At 35.9% G+C, this 18,127-nt stretch overlaps 1 protein-coding gene across 1 annotated transcript in view; it reads left to right on the top strand.

Annotated features, from left to right (window-relative positions):
* The window catches only part of SLC45A2 (solute carrier family 45 member 2), a 67,840-nt gene extending 52,590 nt beyond the window's left edge, over positions 1–15,250 (top strand). Inside the window, exons 5-7 of the mRNA XM_012543295.3 lie at positions 2,496–2,619; positions 8,850–9,055; positions 14,302–15,250. Coding sequence (XP_012398749.1) covers positions 2,496–2,619; positions 8,850–9,055; positions 14,302–14,523 — 552 coding nt within the window. The 3' untranslated portion in view covers positions 14,524–15,250. The remainder of the gene's footprint in view (positions 1–2,495; positions 2,620–8,849; positions 9,056–14,301) is intronic.
* The last annotated feature ends 2,877 nt before the right edge of the window (positions 15,251–18,127 follow it).

The raw sequence follows: 18,127 nt of genomic DNA, 5'->3' as shown, positions 1-18,127 counted from the left end.
GTTATTTTTAGATGACAATATTAATTGTATCCGTTTCTGGAACATCACAGAGCCTCCTAAAGAGCTTTTGTAATCACTCAAATTTGGCCTAACTGTGTAGACAGGGAAGGCCATATAAAAGAATACCTACCATCTAAGCTATGAATTACAGTTGAATTGATAACTTACAGAGTTCATTCATATCTTAAAGGGATACTGCAAAGTGACAATGATCTGGACTTAGAATTTAACAGGCAGGTTGGATTGCCTTTGAGAAAATGTAAAATTAGTGTCTCCAAGCTTATCTTTAAGACAAAAATTCATATTTTTTAACATAAATATTTTTTCTGGTGATGTTGTATGACCAGAATCATGGACATTCTATAATGTCATGGAAGACTACATTCCGCAAACAATTAAAGCTAATAGTCAGCCAAAGGGCAATGGAGAGAAGGCTGTGACATATTACAAACAAAAAATTAAACAGGAGTAGTGCCAATAATGCTATTAAAAAAAGAAATTAAAGAAAGTTAAAGAAACGCTGTTAAAGAAATTAAGGCATACCCAGTGGAAAGTCTGTGTGCTCTGTTGGCATCTTTGAGAAATCAACACAGTGTAAGGAAGGCCTCCAGGACAAGGTGGATTTCCTGTGATGAAATTATGGAAGGACATGGACAAAAGGTGTACAAGACCAGATGGCCGTGATGAGTTACATTCTTTACCAATGGTTGGAATTCCCACACTGATGAAATCACAGAAATATCAGACATTGGAGAAGCAAGAAACAGGAGGAGTACTTGGTTACCAAAACAGAAAATATGAAATAGAGAAAAAAGGGATTCAATTCCAAGAGGCAATTCTGGGACCCAGAAGAGAACCTCAGCAAAGAGGTACCCATAAGATCCATGGGACGAGCTGAGACCAGGCTAGTATTTAAGAGTACCACATATTTGTCTGACAAGACCTGAGTTTGAACAAAGTATATATGTATAATGTATTACATTCAGCAAGATGAGCATACCTTTTTCCTCTTAAACTTTAGAGCATGATGCTAACTCTGCCCTCCTTTCTTTAAATGAACCACAATGTGGACAGTACTTAGCCACTGCCACCATTTCCTGTATGAGGAACAGCCATGCTTGAGAAATGATGGTAGACATATATTCAGTCTAATATTGGGGCTGGTTCTATCAATAGGCAAAGTTTGACTTCTTGTTCCAATTAGTGCCTTGGTTTATTCTAAACAACAGGGCTATTGGTTATTACCTGTGGAATGCAGCTGTTCAATAGAGGGTAAGCTTCTTGAGGGATACAGCTGTCTTATTTTCATTTTAGCACTCCTGGTTGCTAGATTATTGATACTTAAACTTGCCAAAGGCACCTTTGTGTGTCTGCTAAAGAGTATTTTTGCTTGCCTTAAATAGAATGAGCAATTAATGTTTGTTGATTGATTATAAGATCTGGAAGTGATATTTTTTGTTGTTCAGTCTTTAAGTTATGTCTGATGCTCCATAACCCTACGGAGCACATAGCATGCCAGACCCTTCCATTATCCTCCCTCTCCTCCATTATCTCCTGACTCTAAGTTCATGTTTGTTGTTCTGTGAGACTATCTATCCATCTCATCCTCTTCCATCCCTTTCTCCATTTGCCTTCAGTCTTTTCCAACATCAGGGGCTTTTCCCAATAAGTCTTGTCTTCTCATCATGTGACCAAAGTATTTAAGCTTTAATTTCAGTATAAAACCTTCCAACCTTAAAGATCATCTAATCTACTCCCCTTATTTTATACATAAGACAACAGACCTAAAAATATGAAATAAAAAAACAAATAAAAAAATATGAAGTGACTGGCCCAAAACCATACCTTGGGCAAGGTCACTCAAAATAAGTGCCAGAGCCAGTTTTCAAAAGCAAGTCTTCAGATCCCAAGTCACACCCTCACTCCTTTAAGAGTGTATCCTTCCTAGAATTATTTCTTTCAGATACATTTTAAATGTAATATAATAAAGACAATTTCTACTAAGAGGAATAAAAGGTTCCTTTCATCACATACCAGTCTGCCTGCAAAGGAAGGTATATATTGAAGAATGATGGGATAGAAGGATGAACAGTAAGATGGGTGGACAGATTATAATAGATCTTCCTTGAAAGGTAGAAAAAGGCATTTGAATTTGCTAGAGTAGCCCTTAGGGAGCTACTGATAGTTTTGCAAGAGGGTGATAGAGCTAATATTTTAAGAAGACTAATCTGACAGCAGAATAGATTAGGTAGGGGCTACCATAAAAGCAAGAAGGACAGTGAAGACTCCAAGAATAACTTCTTTTCCCAAATGGCTCATAGGCTTTATTTCACAGTGGAACAACCTTTCCTCCCCTATTCCCATGCCCTTTGGGTGGTAAACAAAAACATTAGAGTAAGATTTTCCAGTGTTCTTGGCTATATGATATTCTGGTATCATATAAATATACTAATAAACATGCTTTACTCAACAGTTCAACTGACTCTCTTTTTCAGATTGTGTACCATGGGGATCCTTATGCTCCGCACAATTCTACGAGTTTTCGCACCTATGAAAGAGGAGTGGAAGTTGGATGCTGGGGCTTGTGCATCAATTCAGTATTTTCCTCATTGTATTCTTGTAAGATAATCCTTCTCTTCCTCCAGCCTTCCCCATCCCTTAATGCCAGACAGATACAGCCTGGTTAAGGAGTATTTTTGCTTGCTGCTTTTATCATTCTGAAAATTGATATGAGATATTTAAGTCATCTAGGTAAGGGGGGGGGGGGAAACCAGTTTCAGAGCTGTATAACTAAAAGATTTTTTCCCCTCATATCCTATAAAAATTTTAATGTTTTGAGCATTTTTATTTTAATATTACTTTTATTTTCTGATATATCCTTCTGTGTTCCTTTATCTAGAAAGTCATCCATCTCAGGGCTAGGAACTGAGATTTCATCAATATAAGAATATTACCTCCTGTGTAAGACAACTTCCTTTCCCAATGCAAATCAGCTGCTTCTCTGCAATTTTTAGTCTTCATGAGTTATTTGGTGCCCTAAATCAAATCCAGGGTCATACAGCCAATATATATTGGTAATTGGACTTGAACACAGGTTTCTCTGCGTCTAAAGATGGTATACCTCATAAAGTAGAATTCTAAAACTCAGCAAAACAAAGCAACATATAAACTAAATCTAATAGTAAATACAATATTTTATATCTATAGTCTTCTCCACCCCTGTTCTATTCATTTGCAAAGAAATCACTTTCTTTTTTTGTATTAATTACTGGATCTCAAAAATAAGGCCACAGTCTTCTGATCAGTGAGGAATCTGTCCTTTTGACCAAAGTTATCACAGTCAGTGTTAATCTCATAAAAGAGATTCCACTTACTTATAAAATGGGAACATATGATCCAGATAGCAGCTCTATTAGGAATATTCATATCAGACTATAGATTAATGACTCTATGTGAATTTGGATGGAGATCATTAGTAGATTTTGCTTCCTGGTCCTAGATTGTTCACTATTTTAAACAATAAATTAAATGAAGCCATAACATGCATAACACATTTATAGATGACACAGATCTGGAGTGCTTACTGATACCATAGACCCAAGAAAGATCATGGTGGACTGTTAAAGAACACAGGATTGTAATGTTGAAAGCACGAGCCTTATTCTAGGCTTGGATGTGCATTCATTAGCTGCATATCCATGGAAAGTCCCTGGAGAATCAAAATGCTAAAACTGGAATGAGCTTCATTAACTATTGAATACAAACCATACCAGAAAAAGAATGATCTCTATAATAGATAGTAGAAGTGGCGCATTCAGACATTGTTTGCAGATCTAAGGTACACTTTTGAACCTTTCTCATTATTAGAAAACTTTCCCTTACTAATTTTCCCCACTGTAATGCTTACCTGCTACTCCTAATTCTTCCCTCTGAGGGTAAATAGAACAAGTCTAATCTCTTTTTCAGGGCAGCTCGTTAAATACTGAAGACAACTTCTTTTCCCCTTCCCTGCAACTTCAACCCAAGTCTTTTCTTCTCCAGGCAAAACATCCCAAGTTGGTCCTTTTATGACATAAGCTCATTCTATCATTCTATTAACCACCTTCTGAATGCTTTCATTTGGTTTTTATTTCATTTTTATTGATTTGAAATGTTTAAGCTAAAGTTATATTTGCTTTTACTTAACATTTTTTTTTTTACCATAAAGAATGTGAATTCACAAGATTTTCAGGAATGGAAGAGGGCAGGGATAAATATGTAAAATTCTTGAGAAAACAGACTATAAACATTCTCATATATTTGGAAGTCCTTTTCTGTTTCAAGTATGGATTGAACTAGATGACTTAAGATGACTCTGAAATTTTGTGATTCTGATTCAATGAAATATTTGAAGGGCTCTCAAATACATAGAATAGGAATTAGACTTATTCTGCTTGACTCCAGAGGTCAGAACTAAAGAAAATAGTTAAGTTTCAGATAAGCAAGTTTAAGTTTATTATATAAGAAGAATTTTCCTAATGATTAGAACCAACCAAAACTGGAATGGGCTGCCTCATGTGACAGTAAGTCACAAGTTCTCTTTCATAGTAGGTCATAGATTCTTGGATTTGGAAGTGGAGGTAATGGAGTTTAATGCTCTCATTTTCCAGATGAGAAATCTGAGGCCCAGCCAGATTAAGTGATTTTCCCAGACTCCTAATAAGTGTCTGAGTTAAGATTCCAATGTATGTTTTCCAAACTTCAGGTCCAATCCATCATCCATTATACCTCACTCTGACTCTTAAAAAGGAGTTAGGATGACTATTTGTCTGGAATGTTGTAGAGAAGTCTCCTATATTGTCAGGAGTTGAACTAGATGACCTTGCCAATAACCTTCCACTTCCATGATTTGGACACCTTGACTGCCATCCAAAGACTACGATTATTTTAGTATCTCCATTTATATATGATGGTTGTCACATTTATTTTAAATTCTTTTATGAGAAATAAAGCTTCACTAATCTAATTCTAGTTACTATGCAAAATAATATTATTTCATATTTTAATAGCCCTTTAAGTTCCACAAAGTACTTTTCTAACAATCCCCCTTTGAAGTAGTGAATCTCTTTTCTTGTATATGAGATATAATAAGCCCTGAGAGATGATATGGCTTGTCCAACACACAGCAAGGAAGGGCCATAGCTGGGATTCAATGTGAATTATCTGGTTCTAAGTCCAGTGCTCTTTCTCTTCCACTGAACCTGAAGATATCATGGGCTCATCAATTTAATACATTCCAACTCAGATCTATCTCATTGCAATGCTCAGTATGGTTACTATTTTGATCATCTTTCATGGCTATTGTATTTGATGACCTGCCACTTGGGCATTTCTATCCCATTATCAAGAGTCGGAGTGTTTCTTTTGTTTCTTTTTAAAATATTATGTAAAGACAATTTTTAGCATTCCTTTTTTTTGTGAGGCAATTGAGGTTAACTGATTTGTTACCCAGATAATAAGTGTCAAGTGTCTGAGGTTGTATTTGAATTCAGATCCTTCTGATTCTAGAGCCAATGATCTATCCACTACATCATCTAGATGCCCTTAGCATTCATTATTTACATGATTTTGAGTTTCAAGTTTTTCTTTCTTCCTCTCCTTCCCTCTTAGAGAGTTTTTCATTTTTGAGATCTTTATATAGCCCTTTTGCTCATCAACCCAGAAAATACAGCCTCCTCCTAGAGCCACTGAGGCAGAAAAAGAATATGTAATTAAAAGAGGGTCTTATGGCACATCAATGGCCAAGTGAGAATTAGAATTAAGAATTAAATATTCCTCTGACAAATGCTGAGTGGTTTTGTCTAAACTGTCATTGCAACTGTGGTTTTTAACAGAATGTCTTTATATCTCCAAAATTCACTTTGCTTTCATTGGTGTTCTCTTTTCCTGGCCTCTTTGCCTATATAAATACATTTCATTGGTCAAAAAGAGACCCCCAGATCCTAAAAGTTTGTCATTAAATAATGATGTGCATATATCTAATCTGACAAGAATCAGCAGTAGTAGCACAGCAACAAAAACTTAATTAGCTTCATTTTGTTCTTCTGACCCTGGGGTAACAGCTTTATACATGCTATATGAAATTAATGGAAGAAACACATTGCCAGTTTGTCATTTCCTAAGCTCTGGCTTCCATCAAAATGATCTGAAGCACTGTGACTCCAACAGAAGGTGAAACTAAGTATCTGACCTACTAGGGGAAGAGGAGCTAAGTGGTTAGTTGGAGAGATGTAGAAAATTCCATTCTAAAACAGAAGGGGAGCTGTTGAAGTTTCTTCATTATTCATTTTGTGTGTGTGAGACAGAGACAGACATGCAGACACAGAGAGGCAGAGAGATAAATAGATAGAGAAAAGCATAGAAGATGTGTAAGAGACAGAAAGAAAGAGACAAAGCAGAAAGTAAGAAGAAAACAGAAAGGAGATACAAAGAGAGAGAAGGGAGAGGCAGAATAAGAAGGAATAAAAGAGCCCAAGTTAGAGAAAGAATGAGAGAGAGACAGAGACAAAGACAAAAGGAAAATGAGAGAGACAGACAGAAACAGAGAGCAGAGGGAGGAGAGACAGATAAATAGAAAGGGGAGAGGGTCTTTGAAGTGAAAGGAGAAATTAATTAGGAAGACTAAACGTAAAGACTTGAATCTAGGAAAAATCAGTCTCTTCAGGCTGACAAGACAAAGACTGTCAAAATACATCCCTACAGGATACTCTCTTGAGTTCAAAAGTAATGACTTTATGACCAATTTTTTTTAAGTAGTATTTTTATTAGAGGAGCAGCAGAGTACAGTAGGTAGAGGCCTAGACCTCAAGTCTGAAAACATAGTTCACCCTATTTTAGGGATCCAGGTTTGTGACTTAGTCACAATTGGCAATTAACTTTCCCCTCTAAATGTCTACTTCTCTTGATAGAGATAATAAAGATACATGATGTACATTTCTCCTTTTTTGTTGTTTTTTTAAATTTTTTAAAAGGGCAATCAGGGTTTCCCAGGGTCACATAGCTTTGCCAAGTGTCTCAGGCTAGACATACTCTACATTTCTTACAGGACTTTTGTGAGGATATTGCTTTGTAAACCTAAAAACATAGAAATGTAAGCTTTTGTGGAGATGCAGCCTTCAGCAGTGGATAGAAAGCTGTCTCTGAATTTCCGTTTCTTCATCTAACTAATTAGCATTTATACAGTGACTTTAGATTCGTGAGTACAAATCTTATCTCATTTGATCCACAAAACAACTCTGGCAGGTAGGTGTTATTATATTCTCATTTTATAAATGAGAAAGCTGAGACTGACAGAAGTTAATTGACCTGCTCACAGGTTGTTAAAGTTAATTGATTGCTCACACAGTATGTGACTAAGGAAAGATTTGAATTCAGGTTTACCTGATTCCAAAGTCCAGATCTCCATCTTCTCTCCTAGGGAGGCAGAAAACAAGATAGTTCAGGGACCTGTCTCCTCCATTCCAACCTTCCTTTTCCTTAAGGGAAAAGGAAAGTTTTGTGAATCAAATGATCTAATTCAAATTCACATTCAAGTGCAAGTTCAACAAACATGTAATAAGCACTTATCATTACAGAGTACCATGCCAGATCTAACTAAAATATAAAATTTAAATAGGATATAATTCTCATTCTCATGGGCTTTATAGTTTAGTCTGAGGATATGACAAATATTCATATAATATAATGCAGAATTTTTGTTGTTCTGCTGTTTCAGTCATGTCCAATTCTTTGTGACCCTATTTCATAGCAGAGATGTTGGAGTAGTTTGTCATTCCCTTCTCTCACTAATTTTGCAGATGAGAAAACTGAAACAAATTTAAGTGGCTTGGCCAGAGTCACTACTAGTAAATATCTGAGGTCACATTTGAACTCGGGTCTTCTTGACTCCAAGCCTGGTGCTCTAACCAATGAATCATTTGGATGCCATAGAATAGGAAATAATAACTTGTAATTTCATAAGGGAATTTGTTACAAGTTTGTGTGTGTGTGTGTGTGTGTGTGTGTGTGTGTGTGTGTGTGTTTAATTGGGAGGCCAAAAGGGAAAAAGCTAGCAATAGTGATAAGAAAAAAATTATTCAAACATTTTTAAAATTCACAGAAAAGAAGAAGAGATTCTGGAGGAAGCACAGATAATCAGGATAATTTTGAAAATAACAATAAAACAATAAGATCTATGAATTAAAAGTTGAAGACAACATAAAAAAGATAAAAATGAAAAAAGAAAGTAATATGAGGAATTCTGTACTTTTTCAAAAAAAACAATTAAATTCAGTATTAAAAAACTTAAACTTAAAAAGAAGCATTAAGAAGTCCAAGAAGAACCACTACCCATTTTTCAACCCAATTAAATAATCATCAAATCTTCCCTTCATTTTGCACTAAGCACAGTCTATGAAAATTTGATGAATTGTCCCAATCCTTGAAGCTGGTGCAGTCTTCCATACCTCATCTACAAGACAGAGTTACTACTGAAAACACTGGTCCAATTCCACCAGGAATATGAGGTTCAAGCTTTTGCTCCAATTCCCCTGGTCTCCCCTCCTGCCAGATTTCAGTGTCCCTGTCTTCCTGTTTGCTTTTAAATGACTTGAAAACTTGTATGTGGTCCTTCTTTTGAAAGATAGATACAGAAAAGTGATTTTCCAAGTTGTGTCTTTCAAGCCAAGATAAAGCTAAACTTTGATTCCTGACCACTTATCAAAGAGACCATTTATCCTCCTAACATGAATCGCAAAGCAAAAGACTACTTAAAATCATTTCCTTTTTGAAGGCCAGGCTACCTATAATTTTTTTCCTTCTTCTTTCCACAGATTTTCAGAAAGTTCTGTTATCCTACGTGGGATTGAAAGGTCTTTATATTATGGGATATCTGCTCTTTGGCCTAGGGACTGGATTTATTGGACTTTTTCCCAATGTCTATTCCACTCTGGTCCTGTGTGGCCTCTTTGGAGTGATGTCGAGCACTCTGTACACCGTACCCTTCCACCTTATTGCTGAATACCATCGGGAGGAAGAGGTGAGTCTCTGAATCTTAGCTCCTGGAAGATGGTTTTGAGGAGTCCTAGGAAAGGAAGCTGTTTTATAAGCCCTGGAAGATGGGGCTATTTGAAAAGGTCAGAGGAGTAGCAGAAATCCCACCTGGCAAGTTTCAAACCATAGTGGCTCAGGTTCCTCTCCCAGATATCCAGCCATATTAAGAATGATCATAACACCTTAAAATGCCTTGTTCACATGAGCAGCAGTCCATATTTGTACAGCACTTTCTAGTTTGCAAAAAAATTGTATATTAATGCAATTGTATTTGCACTTCAAAACAGTCCTGTAAGTTAGATGCTACCTGCATTTTTCCTATCTGAAAGATGAATAAACAGAGACTCAGAGATCATGAAATCACAGAATCATAAGAGATGGCAGAAGTCAGCTACACCAAACTCTAACTAAAAAAGAATTTTCACTACAAATTTTTAAGAAATAGTCAGCCAGGATTTCCCTAAAGACTTTCAATGAAAAAGGAATCTTTATGACTTTGGAAGTTTGGATAACGCTAATGTTAAGAAGTTTTCATTACATTAAACCTTACTTTGATTTGAAAGGCATGAAGGATAGAGAAGGAAGCTGACTGAAGAGATCATGTTCACCTACCCTATTTATTCACTGATTAGTTCAACCTGCCTCTCCCATCTTCAATATACTCATAGAAGCACTGTGGAGTAGCTGCCATAAACTTGGCCTTCCAAATAGAAACACTCGCATTTAAAACTGTAGGCAAATCACTTAATCTCAGTGCCCCACCTCCATTCAATGTTTAAGACCATAAGTTGTAGAATAGTTGTCAGTCTGCATGTGGAGTAAGTTTCCTTAGCAGCGTAATTCTTAGACAGATGAAATAAAAAAATTTAGAAAAGAAAAATTCAAATTTACATATAGATAGGTAGAGAGATAGATCATTTATTTTAAGATCTTACTGTGCTAAGTAAGTAAGATACAAATACAACCAAGCAAAACAGTCCCTACCTGTAAGGGGCTTACATGCTAATGAGGGAAGGCAGCATAAAGCAGGAGAGCAACCAGGTGGTTTAGTGGACTATTGGGTCTGGAGCCAGGAGAACCTGAGTTCAAATCCAGCCCCAGATACTTACTAGCTGGCAAGTTACTTAACTCTGTTTGCCTCAGTTTCCTCATCTGTAAAATGAGTTAGAGAAGGAAATTCAAAGCACCTCATTATCTCTGCCAAGAAAACCTCACAGATGAGTTAGACATGACTGAACAATAACCAACACAAAGAGGAGTATAATATGGTATGTGGATAGCCAGGAAGTAGAATGGAGGCCTGGCTCCAGGCAAGGCAAGGCAAGGCAAAAACCTTACCAGTTAGAGATACCTTGGTGCCAAGGGAGCAGGATCTAAGATTCTTATTAGCAGAGAATAAGGATGAGGAATGTCAACCTTCTGGACATGTGCCAATCCACTTTCTTTCCTTCTGCACCATGGTTCACTTCTACCTCCACTTTCTTGTCCAAGATCAACATTTGGTGAAATTCAAAGAAGAAATCCAGGCATCATTTCTGTGACATATCCAAGGAACTTGGCACTTTTTTTAGGAACAGTGTCACCTTGGAAAGTCATCCCATCATTATAGTCCAATTGTCAGATATCAATAAAAATTAAAATACTTGGGGCCGCTTGAAATTCAAGTGTAAGAAAGATTTACTGGACCCAAAGAATGTGAATGAACAAGAGAGGAAAAGATCTGATCTGATTCATTGCCTTCTTTTCTGTGATCAGAATTCAATCATGTTTAAAAGTCTGCTGCTTACCTCATTAAAGGGATTGTCTCTTCTACTTGATTTGGCTCATTTTGACACTAACAAAATGAACTAAACTTTTCATACTAAGTGTACTCTAGGGCAGAATAATGAGGTAGCTGCATCCAGCTGGTCACATCTGGTGAAATCCTCCAGTACAATACTCCACCACAAATCCATCATGTCAAGTATTATATTCCAAAAATAGAGTGACTTCTGTAGAACTAATCATTCAGAACTTAGAAGTATCAACTTACTCGGCAAAAGAGTAAACTGTTGAAGGCCAAATTCCTAAAGGAAAATTTTCTCTCATCCAAATGTTAATATTACTTCATCTATATTTTTGTTTAAAATTGTAACTACCCTTGCCTTCCAGTATTTGCAAAATGGTTTCAGAGACAGTTTAAAGAACAAAGTATCATTCATTTCCCCCATTTGTGAGGTAGAAATACACAGATTCTTCTCATCTTCCCCTCTTCCCATTCTCTTCCTTCTTAACAAGTTGAGGTTAACTGCTCTGAGAGCTTGATCACATAGATCCTGTTTATAGAAAATAAGAGTCCTTAACTACTCCCTTTACTTAGTCAACTGCTCTGCTTTTATTAAACCATCACAAAAAAAGGTATATTGTAACCAGATGCAATGGTTATGTGAGTTCATCTTTATTTGGAAATAATTTATATATTATTGCATAAATATTTGATATATTTTTCTTTCTCCTATTTTTAATAGAAATGGAGAAATAATTTGAGTATGAATGCTCAACTTAATATTAATAATGATTGAATTTGGAACTCAACACTTTAAAATGAATATTAAAAATTGTTTTTACATGTACTTGAGGAAAAATAAGGTAATATTAAAGTAAAAAAAATTAATAATGATCATTCTATACCTTCTACTAAAGACCAAAATTCAGAAATCTTCGAATAGTTTGGAGAGACTAAAATTCATAACACATAAAATATGTTGTTATTCATAATATTCATGAATAACAACTGAAAGAAGCCTGAATGTAAGGATGCTTGCTTCTTCCAATGGTATTTTTATAGACAAAGTCAAAACATGGAGGAACTGCAAATGTCATTCTTAAATAAGAAATAAATCAGCCAAGCCTGAGTAAATACCTCCTCACCAGTGACTCTCCCTCTTATCTAACCTCCTGGGCCAATTCTTCTGTTGTTTAATCAACTACTGAGAGAAACAGACAAACAGGGGTCTTGATTCAAGATGCCTGTACCCCAGGAAAAAACATCAAAAGAAGACTTCTGGCATCTGGATTTAGAATGACAAATTCTACAGAAATGACATGACTTCCTATAAATAAATAGAAAATAAAGGGGTACTAATACTACCAATACAGAGGTTGAGAGTTTGAATAGCTTCTTAAGTAAAAGAAGCACCTTTTATTTCCCAAAGGGTATGTTATAACTCTTCAACAATAATTTATTTCTGGAGAATAGAGACAAGTAAGAGCATCAGGGTGATGCAGTAAATAAAGTGCCAGGTCTGAAGTTAGGAGGACTCATCTTGCAATTCAAATCCAACCTCATACACTTATTAGCTGTTTGACTATGAGCAAGTCACTTAACCCTGTTTGCCTCAGTTTCCTCATCTGTAAAGTGAGTGACAAACTACTCCAGTAATTACCAAGAGAACCTCAAATGGGATCATGTCTGAAATGATTGAACAAGAACCTAATGATTAAGTTAAATCCAATCACAAGCCCTAAGTCTGTTTTAATTGCCTTTTAGTAAAGGATGGGGGAAAAAATGAGTTATGAACTAATTTAGAATTATTGTCACTCTGTGTTCACTCCTATCTCCTTAGTTCGTTTGCATTTGGTACTACCATTCTGGGTAGATCCTCTGTGTATTACTGTGTGATGGAAAGATGGGAGAAACAATTATATAGCACCTATTTGTGTCAGGCACTGTGCTAAGCATTGTTTTCAAATATTATCTCATTTGATCCTCACAATAACCTATGGATTAAATGCTATAATTATACCCATTATACATTTGAAGAAACTGAAGCAAACAGAGATTATGTGACTTGCCTACAGCCGTACAACTAGTAAGTGTCTGAGGTTAGATTTGAACTCTAGATTTGAACCCTGATGACAGGACTTCCTGTCTCTAGATATGGTACTCTAATGATTAGAATTGAATCCACTGTACCAGCTGTCTCTGAGTAGGATTTATTTGGAGAATTAACTACTACATATGTAATGGCACTTAATTATATAAGAAAAAGAATTATTCATTGTGTGACTTTGGGAAAATCTTTAAGATTCTCTAACTCCCAACATTGTCAACTGTAATATGGAGACAATCTTCTCTATCTACCTTATGGGTTTTTTGTGAGGATAAAATAATACATATGAATAGTGTTTTTAAATGGAAAGTACTATACAAATGTAAGAGATTATTCTTATTGTTATAATTACTGTCACCATGATTAAATAGTTCCCTGTGAAGAACTTGAAGCTGAGGATGGTTTTGTTTTGGGGATGAAAAATGTTGGCTTGGAAAAAGACCAAACTGAGTTTCAAGCTAACTTAAGGACTAAATTGACTTGATTCCTCAGTCAGACCCAACAATTTTATGGAAACTAGTTATTAAAGAAAATAATAACAACAAAAAAGGTTTATTTAGTGGTCTCTTTCATTGAATGTTAAAGATCAGAACTTCAGAGTTATGCGATATGCGGGCTTTGAGGTCAGGGCCTCTGAATTTGAATCTTGACTCTGCTACCTACATCTGGGTGACATCCGACAAATCACTTCTTTTGTCTGGGCTTTACCTGCCAAAGCGGGTGGGGGGAGTCCAAATAGATAGTTTATAAAATCTCTTCCACCTCTAGATCTGTGATCTTACTGTTCTTTGAATCTCTAGTTTTAAAACTAGACACTATGTGACTCCTGATTTGTTAAATCATTCAAATGGCTTCTATATCAACTACCCCTACTCAGTTGACACAGGTAAATTTTTACCTTTTTAATTTTGTTTTGTCCATGAATGATTTATTTCCGAGTTGGTATTTGGAGTGGACAGGAGAAAGGAAACTATAAAAAAAAAGTTTTTCTACATCTACTTGTGGTAAAGTGTGACCTCTCCTGGGAATATTAATATTTTTAAAGACCCAGTACTTTAATACTATGAAATGAATGGTACAAGTGAAAATGAATTAATATGGTGAAATATCAGGAGGGTGAGAAGCTGGCAGAAGAGGATATTTTTAATCAGGGAGATTGTTCTCAAAGTCCTCAAATAGTACCATGCTGCAATCAATCGTTTTTCTCTCTCTCTCTCATTCATTCTCTCTCTCTCTCTCTCTCTCTCTCTCTCTCTCTCTGTATGTGTGTGTCTCTGTCTCTATCTCTGTCTCTTTCTCCCTCTGTCTCCTACACATATCCCTTATGTGATGGACTCTTGTTCTTGTGCTCTTGTTACAGGGGCAACAAGACACAGGTTTGGTCTCCAGTAGTGGCAGAGGGAAGGGAATCGACTGTGCTGCCCTGACCTGCATGGTACAGCTGGCTCAGATCCTGATTGGAGTAGTCCTGGGGTTCTTAGTCATCTCTGCTGGCAGTGTGATTGTGGTGGTGATTGTGGCTTCAACTGTGGCCTTATTTGGCTGCTGTTTTGTGGCTTTCTTTGTTAGATACGTGGAATAAAACAATAAACAGTGGAATTGTATCAATTCAACAAGCAATCTCATCCCTCTGGTTCTTTATGATTTGCCAATCAGCAGAAGGCTTGTATTTTCTTCAGGGGAATAAAAAGAAAAGAAGACACAGTCCTTATACTTTAAGAGATTACCGTCTAAAAGGGAAGGTAAGAAAGGCAATAAATGACCTGTTCATGCATCAATTTCCAGCAGGTCTCAGAAAAATAATCACTATTAACTCAGACATCACTTGCTCAAAAGATAGCATGAAAAGGCCATCTTTTGGTGGAAAAGGTAACTGCAGCGTTTTTTACCTTTATAGCTGTGAAACCATGACCATGCTAAGAAGCATTCTCATACTGGGTTGTTATGTACCAGATGTGCCTAAATGTCTCCCAAAATGGACATTTTTCATTTCTGGTTTTAGGTTTATATTTTAAAGCAGAGGTTAGTTGTTAATTTTTTCAAATTAAGTTTGCTCATGTTTTAGTTTCTTTAGTTAGATGAATAAAAATAATATGCTTAATCGTTAAATACTGAACACATATTCACTTTAAAAAATTAAAATTCCATGTGCTCTCAGTGAAATGTGCTATGTATGCATATCTCCCCATAGGTTTTTCTGTAGCTCTGTCTACCTGTCAGACGTGATTCTTATAGAACCTAAAACTCCAGGTGTGGTGGGAACTAATTGTCTTTATTCTTTCCCCTCAATTCGTCTAGAAATATTTCACCATTGTCTTAATCTTTTAATAGAATATTTAACTTCCTAGACACTTAAAGAAATTAAATGAAATCTGTTCATTGAGAAAACTGGTCCATTCCCTTGTGAATTCTTTTCTAAGGAGATACTGCTTCTTGCACCTTGGATAAACACTGCATGCTGGTATTTAAAGTCTTGATATTTATTTGAGATTTTTATGCTAATTCATTACATAAACAAATTAAATAGCCATTAATAGAAAATTATAGAATCCTATGAGTTTGGGGTATAGTGGTTAAGAGAGCAGTCTATAGGAAGTGGGACGCACTGAGTTAAGGAGATATTTTTATTTTTAGATATTTTTATCATATTTTAGAATAGGCCTTCTAGATTTCCTTTGAACTAGGAGGCAACTTGATCAAGCCTGACCAAGAGTACTACAGCAGTGAGGAATGGGAAAGCATTCACAGGTATCTAGAGTGTCATCTGGGGACCAAACAGTATGCTATGCCCTTTTAAAATGACTAAGTAATCTTAAACACAAGAAGTAAGTAATCACATAATAATCATGCAATCTCTCTGACAGTAGAGAACAAAGAAGAAGCCAGGGTGGTCATTAAATACTCTTAACTGCACTTTTTAGCTCTGAGGTCAGCATTCGCCAGGGACATCCCAGTCACATCAGTAAATACAAAATGTAGACAAAAGTCTGTTGACTTTTGTTGTTGAGGCTTTTTCTTTGATGATTAAAAAAAAAAGAAGAAGAAGAATTTTGCCTTAACAGAGAAGGAGGGCTCTCTAAAATAAAAACTATAGGAAGCAAATTAATCACCTGCAAATGTTGGGCCTGAACCAGATAAAATTGTAATTGGAAATTGTATAACAAAATAAATAAAAATACAATAAATCGTGTATAGTATTAACTTGTGGTTTTCTAAGTTACTATTCAGCCCACAGGAATCTTTATGTATGGTTTAGTGACCCTTGTTAATACTTGAACTTGACCCCTTGTTCTGCAGTATCCATTGCATTGCACTTCATTGTTAATACCCATTAACATATGCCTCTCTCAAAGAATTGTTGTAAGAAAATAGTTCTGTAAACAAAAAGCTCCAAATGTGAGCCATCATGAATATTCCCACTTCTTATTTATTTCCTTTAATGGTGTGAATTCCTTCAGGTCTAAGACCATTACACTTTTATATAATTTTGTTTCCTTCCTGTGCCAAGAAGAGTGACATATATAATAGGTACTCAATAAACATCTGAATTACATATAAAATTATCTAGGCATTGTTCTTAGTAAAGTTCCCATTCTCTTAGAGGCAGAAGATTGAAAGTATGAGGTAATCAAAGGAAAGAGCAAGGGCAACAGGAGAGGGATGAACTTGGAAGAAAAGCAGACTACAAGGTTAAATAGAGAGGACTCTGCCTTGGGAGTCAAGAGATACGGATTCTAGTCCCAGCTGTCACAAACCCTGCCAACAAACTGTCCCAAGCATAACTTGAGTAAATCACTAGTCTCTCTGGGTTTCAATTTCCTAGTGTATAAAATGAGCAGAAACCTAAAGTTCTTTCTAGCCCCAACATTCTTTTATTATTATTATTATAGCTTTTTATTTACAAGATATATGTATGGGTATTTTTTCAGCATTGACAATTGCAAATCCTTTTGTTCCAACTTTTTCCCTCCTCCCCCTATCCCTCCCCCAGATGGCAGGACCAATACATGTTAAATATGTTAAAGTATAAGTTAAATACTATATATATATATATATATATATATATATATACATGTCCAAAGAGTTATTTTGCTGCACAAAAAGAGTTGGACTTTGAAATATTGTACAATTAGCCTGTGAAGAAAATAAAAAATGTAGGTGGACAAAAATAGAGGGATTGGGAGTTCTATGTAGTGGTTCATAGTCATCTCCCAGAGTTCTTTCGCTGAATGTAGCTGGTTCAGTTCATTACTGCTCTATTGGAACTGATTTAATTCATCTCATTGTTGAAGAGGGCCACATCCATCAGAATTGATCATCATATAGTTGAAGTATATAATGATCTCCTGGTCCTGCTCATTTCACTTTGCATCAGTTCATGTTAAGTCTCTCCAGGCCTTTCTGAAATCATCCTGCTGGTCATTTCTTACAGAACAATAATATTCCATAACATTCATATGCCACAATTTATTCAGCCATTCTCCAATTGATGGGCACCCACTCAGTTTCCAGTTTCTGGCCACAACAAAGAAGGCTGCCACAAACATTCTTGCACATATAGGTCCCTTTCCCTTCTTTAAGATCTCTTTGGGATATAAGCCCAATAGTAACACTGCTGGATCAAAGGGTATGCACAGTCTGATAACTTTTTGACCATAGTTCCAAATCGTTCTCCAGAATGGCTGAATGTATTCACAATTCCACCAACAATGGATCAGTGTCCCTGTTTTCCCACATCCCCTCCAACATTCCGCATTATTTTTCCCTATCATTCTAGCCAATCTGACAGGTGTGTAGTGGTATCTCAGAGTTGTCTTAATTTGCATTTATCTGATTAATAATGACTTGGAGCATCTTTTCATATGGCTAGAAATAGTTTCAATTTCTTCATCTGAGAATTGTCTGTTCATATCCTTTGACCATTTATCAATTGGAGAATTAGCCCCAACATTCTTTTAAATAAAAGTAATTAGGATGGAAGGCAAGAATGAAAGAGCTCAAATACCAGGGCATTCAAATACCAGGGCTCAGATGAGCAATGAACAAATCCTGAAAAGCAGATGATTTACCTATCTGGGATATTAATTCTAAGAATTAATACAAATAATACAAATAACTCAGTATCTTCTTTTAACCCTTTACTAAAGGGAGATTATGTTAGGTGTCTAGTCCTTTTGTTGAATTGA

Source organism: Sarcophilus harrisii, chromosome 1 (assembly GCF_902635505.1).
Source record: "Sarcophilus harrisii chromosome 1, mSarHar1.11, whole genome shotgun sequence".
In the NCBI taxonomy this organism is placed as follows: Eukaryota; Metazoa; Chordata; class Mammalia; order Dasyuromorphia; family Dasyuridae; genus Sarcophilus; species Sarcophilus harrisii.
The sequence above is the reverse complement of the archived record's forward strand: the minus strand, read 5'-3'. Positions and strand labels throughout refer to the sequence as shown.